At 39.8% G+C, this 6,000-nt stretch overlaps 1 protein-coding gene across 1 annotated transcript in view; it reads left to right on the forward strand.

The window, feature by feature from the left end:
• The window catches only part of NPHP1 (nephronophthisis 1 (juvenile)), an 84,445-nt gene that overhangs the window by 29,833 nt on the left and 48,612 nt on the right, over window positions 1-6,000 (forward strand). Inside the window, exon 8 of the mRNA XM_006873545.1 lies at window positions 3,044-3,138. Within this exon, the coding sequence (XP_006873607.1) occupies window positions 3,044-3,138 (95 nt within the window). The remainder of the gene's footprint in view (window positions 1-3,043; window positions 3,139-6,000) is intronic.

Raw genomic sequence — 6,000 nt, forward strand, 5'->3', positions numbered from 1 at the left:
AACACACTGAGAAGCTCCCATCCTCCACAGAGTTTTCCACCAGATTCCCTGGAGAAGGGAATGGGCTTAGCGAGCCCAACCTTGTCATGTACCATCAATAAAGTACACTTACCCAGCCAAAAAAAAAAAGAACCAATGTATTGAAGAAAGAAGTCCAAGTTGCACTGACAGCATTGGCGAAAAACAAAGCTCCAGGAAGTGACAGAATAAAAATTGAAATGTTTCAAACTGATGCAGCACTAGAAGTGCTCACTCATCTATGCCAAGAAATTTGGCAAACAATTTGGGAGCGATCCATATTTGCGTCCATTCCAAAGAAAGGCACATTGACAGGGAACTTCCAGAAGTTCAAGCCAGATTTAGAAGAGAACAGAGAATGAGGGATATTATCACTGACATCAGATAGATTTTGGCTGAAAGCAGAGAATACCAGAGAGGTATTTATTTGTGTTTCATTCAGTAGACAAAGGTTTTCTACTGTGTGGATCATAACAAACTACGGATAACATTGTGAAGAATGGATATTCCAGAATACTTAATTGTGCTTATGAGGAACCAAGAGACAATTGTTCAAGCAGAACAAGGGGACACTGAATGGTTTAACATCAGGAAAGTTGTTCATCAAGGTTGTATTCTAGCAGATCATCCGAGAAGATGGATTATATGAATAAGAAGGTAGCAAGTCCTTACAACTGGACCAATAATTAACATCATGATAAACGGAGAAAAGATTGAAGTGGTCAGTGACATCATTTTGCTAGAATCCACAATCACTGCTCATACAAGTAGCAGTCAGGTGATCATGTGGCGTATTACATCAGGCAAATCTGCTCTGAAAGACCTCTTTAGAATGTTGAAGAGTAGGGATGTCAGTTTGAGGAATGAGGTGTGCCTGACCTAAGCTATGCTATTTTCAATCACTTCATATACATGTGAATGTTGGACAGTGAATAAGAACAACCATAGAAGAATTGGTGCATTTGAATAATGGTATTGGAGTAGAATACTGAAAGTACCATGGATGGCCAGAAGAACAAACAAATCTTACGGAAAAACTACAGCCAGAATACTCCTTAGAAACTAGGATGGTGAGATTTTGTCTCTCTACCTTGGACATATTGTTAGGAGTGACCAGTCCCTGGAGAAGGGAAAGTGGAGGGTCAGCAAAAAAGAAGATCTCAAGAAGACGGATTGACTTAGAACTTAAGTTTCTGTTAGAGAAATAACCTCAGGTTCTAAGTTACTTGCAGTTCTTGTTTTCTGCATCTTTCAGATTTCCAGCAGTTTATCTTCAGGTAAATTATGTTCAGTCCAAAAAGACAAAGCAATTCTTTCTTGAAATCAAAATAAGCTCGACACTGCCCAGATAACTAGCATTTTGACCCCTCAGCATGCTAGCTGAGTGGTGGTCCTGGCCTTTCTGAGACCAGCCAGTTCACCTGTGATCTGGGTTCTGGCCTTACCCTTTAAAAAAAAAAAAAAAAAATTATGACTTCTTTTATTATCAGCTCTTTCCTTGTATCATTGGTCTCTGTATGCTTCTCCCACCCCTCATTTTCATCTGCAGTACTAGCATGCATGATACTGCCCACCATTAAGAACAAATGCCCTCACATCCTAACCCATGTTACTTAAAGCTGCCCTATTTCTCTACTCTGAAAAGCAAGATTTTCCCAAAGAGTTACCTCCATTTGCGATTTCTGATTTCTCATTTATTCCTTGGTTGCCTGGTACCTGGCCACTTGGGTGCATTGTTGTTGTTGTTAAGTGCCGTCGAGTGGGTTCCGACCCATAGCGACCCTGTACAGGGTTTCAGAGGCTGTAAATCTTTACTGGAGCAGAAAGCCCCATCTTTCTCCTGCAGAGCGGCTGGTAGTTTCAAACTGCTGAGCTTGCAGTTCGCAGCCCGATTTGTAACCACTACGCTTAGGTCATATTAAAGAGGACTTCTGTTTGCAGGAGGAGAAGGCCCTCTGTGTACTCTGAGTTGTTGAGTTATCTGTGGAAAGGCAGCTGTGAGGTTGTCTCTGTGAGGCCTGCTCTCTCCAACCCTCCCTGTAAGCCTAGTTCCTTCTCACCCTTCGGTCTTACAATAAGTTCCGTATTCTCCGAGATGCCTTCGTTGAATAATGTAGGCCCCCTCTGTTCCTCACCTTTTACAGCTTAGTCGGTTATTACTTTATTTTCTTGTCTACTTTTTTGTTGTTGTTGTTTCCTTTATTCGGTCATAAGCTATTGAGATCAAGGGCCATATTCCTCTGATTCACAGTTGAATTGCTAGCTCCTCGCATAGAACCTTCTGGACTGCTAACCACAAGGTTTGTGGTTCAAACTCTCAAGCTGCTCCTTGGAAACCTTATACAGGGTCACGATGAGTCAGAACTAACTCTACAGTGCTTAACAAAAATAACAGCATAGAGTGGGTTATGAGTTGAACTGCTAACCGCAAGGTCAACACTTGGAATCTACTAGCCACCCTGTGGGAGAAAGATGAGGCTTTCTGCTCCTATAAAGGATTACAGCTTTGGAAACCCTATATAGGGTCACTATGAGTCAGAACCAACTCCACAGCACATGACCACCACCACCACCAGCACAGAACCTGGCAGCATAGATTAGAGAATGAATAAGTACGTCATTTTGTAATAAAGTATTCTTCATGACTGAAGTATTAAAAGAAGAGTATAAAAATACTTTTGTGTTAAGAAGTGAAACTAATGATTGTCTACTTTTGTTAAACTGACCAAGAGGTGGTTATAGACTTCTGTATTTACAAAAGTAGATCTCATTCACCATGGGGTAGGTTATTGGTCCAAAAATCTGTAAGGTCTTTCTTCAGGCTCTTTTAAGATTAGCTCTATGTGCTTAAGTCTGTAAGTTTCCTACTGATGTTTGAAGGTGTAAATCTATGTGGGTTCATCCATTTTGGAAAGCAAATGCCTTGGCATTTTAGAATGTTTCCTAAATTTATAACATAACATCATGAGGTTTTGTATTTCATTACATTTTTGTAAGAAAATAAAGGAAAAAATTATTCTTGCAGGGAATCAATTTCGAGCAAGTTACTTCTTACAACCAGAGCTCACTCCATCACAACTGGCCTTCAAAGATTTGATGTGGGATGCTGAGGCAGGCACTGTAAGTATGGTGGTAGTGTTCATGTGCTGTGGAGCGGGTTCGAGCTCATAGCGACCCTGTACAGGGTTTCCGAGCTATAATCTTTGTGGGAGCAGAAAGCCTCATCTTTCTCCCATGGAGCCACTGGTAGTTTTGAGCTGCTGACTGTTAGATTAGCAGCCCGACTTGTAGCCACTACCAGAATGCTGTACTGTAAGCATAGTTACTGTTAATTAACTGGAACTTTTTCAAATTTTGTCATGGTTGCAAGTGTATAAATCACATGTAAATTGATTAATGCATTGTAGAAAATAAAAAATGTGGTTTTTGTATTATAATTTTAAACAATGATATTTTTATGGATAAAGTAAAACTCAGACATGTTTTCCTGACTTTATCTTGTTTTTCTTTTCCACTGTACTCTTCTTCCATTGTTACAAAGAAAATATTACTAGGTTTCTACTTTAATAATTTTTGCCTCAATTTCTTTACCAGTAAAAAGGGAATAATAATACTTCCAACATAAGGTTGTTGTTAATATTGCATTATATTTGTGAAGGACTTGGTGCCTGACACATGGTAAGAACTCAGTAAATGTTAGTTAGTGTCATTATTTTTAGTGGTGGTAGTACGAATTATATCTTAACATATAGAAAACAAATGTCCTTACAACTGGATCAATAAGCCACATCATAACTGGAGACAGTACTGAAGATGTCAAGGATTTAATTTTACTTGGGTCTACCATCAACACCTATGGAAGCAGCAGTCAAGAAGTCAAATGATGTACTGCATTGGTCAGATGTACTGCAGAAGACCTCTTTAGAGTGTTAAAGAGCCAAGATGTCACTTTGAGGACTGGGGTGCACCTGACCCAAGCCATGGTGTTTCAGCATCTTATATGCATATGAAAGTTGGACAGTGAATAAGGAAGACCATAGAATAATTGATGCATTTGAATCATGGTGTTGATGAAGATGCTTAATTTACACGGACTTCCAGAAGAACAAGAGTCTTGGTGTGGCACTGTAGGATAAGCACTCAACCTTAAGGTTGGTTTGACTTGCAAGGTCGGTGGTTCAAATTCAACAATCACTTCTTGGAAACCCTATACAGGGTCGCTATGAGTCAGAACCAACTTGATGGCACTTAACAACATCAGTCAGAAGAAGAGACAGATCTGTCCTGAACATGTTATTAGGAGGGACCTGTTCTTTTAGAAGCACATCATGACTGACAGAGGGTCCACAGAATAGAGGAAGTTCCTCAAATAAATTGATGCAACGGCTGCAACACTGGACTCAAGCTCAGCCATAATTGTGAGGCTGGCGCAGGACTGGGGATTGCTTCCTACTGTTGTACACAGTGTTGTTCTGAGTCACAAATGACTTGATGACACCTCACAGCAACAGTAGTATTTTAATTGGATAGGAATGAGGAAGTTGGCAGTTCTTTATGATTAGACTTTTGCGGGTAAGTTAAGAGAAGGCAGTGGTCGTTCAGTGGTAGAATTCTTGCCATTCATGCAGGAGACCTGAGTTCAATTCCAGGCCAATCATTTTATGCACACTCACCACCTGCAGTGTGAGGGGTTGTGTGTGTCTCTAATGCAGAACATGTTTCAGAGGAACTTCCAGGCTAAGACAGACAAGGGAGAAAGCCTTGCCGATCTACTCTGAAAACCAGCCATTGGATCACAACAGTCTATTTCACAATGAGTTTCCGGGACTATGTGGGACCACGCAGTGCTTCCTCCCATCATGCTTGGAGTCTCCATGGCTTGAGGGCCAACTCAATGTCTGCTAAGAACAATAACAGTAATGTAGTCCTGGTATCCCCACTGTTTGAAGTAGAAACTATTCTTGTTATTTCATTCTACTCTCCTCCTTTTTAGCAGACACAAACCACATCAGAGGTATATCAGTCCCCTTTCCAACTTGCCTTCTTCTTTTTCTCCCTTCCTCCTTCTCCAGAGTATAAAAGGAAGAATGAGTGTGGTCAGGTTTTGTCAAGAAGAGTGGTGCAGAATCTTAGTGCCTTTTCCCCCCTCTCAATCCAAGCATCACTTAGAACCTTCTTAGTACTAAGTGTCTTTTATTTCAAGTCAACAAAGATGTGATTGATGTTAGATCTGTTTAGCCTGGTAGTCTTAGAAAAAAATGGTAGTAAATTTTATAAATGAAGTTTGTGCCCAGAAACGAAATAATCAGCCTCAGTTTTTAAATTGATAAAGGTGACAAACCATTGTAGTTGTTGTGAAGTGCCGTCGAGTTGGTTCCGACCCATAGTGACCCTGTATAAGGTGAGCTTGAACTGCCAACCTTACAGTTCAAATGGCTTTGCAGTCTGGTGCATTAACTCACAGCACCACACCAGGACTCCTTTTACAATGATATATTTAAATAAAAGACCCTTGAACATACAGCAGGATCTAAAGTTCATTGAATAGAAAGAACCGGAAAACCAGTTTATGTATGCATAAACTGAAATCTACCTGTGAAAAAGATCTGAGTACTCACATTACATGGTCAGTTCATTCTCTGTCAAACCATTTATAAAAGAAGTCCTCTGTTTTTACTTTTTTGTGTGTGTGAAAATTTTTTATTAGGCTTGACCTCAAAATCATTTTTTTTCCCATGGCATAAAAGTATCTCTCCCCCGACCCCTTGTTTCTGAAGATCCTAACAAGACTAAGACAAGTGTATTACTAAAAGAACTTGTCTGTATCCAATCACTGATCACAGAGGCAGGTTTAAACATGTTTTGCTTGGAATAAATCTGCATAAGTATAAATTCGAACTCTAATAATAATACATTTTTACTTTCTCTCTTTTTTTTTTTTTTAATGTTTTATTGTGAATTGTGTGATAGTTTACATGGGAG

This window comes from Chrysochloris asiatica, unplaced genomic scaffold, assembly GCF_000296735.1.
Source record: "Chrysochloris asiatica unplaced genomic scaffold, ChrAsi1.0 scaffold00245, whole genome shotgun sequence".
Lineage (NCBI taxonomy): Eukaryota > Metazoa > Chordata > Mammalia > Afrosoricida > Chrysochloridae > Chrysochloris > Chrysochloris asiatica.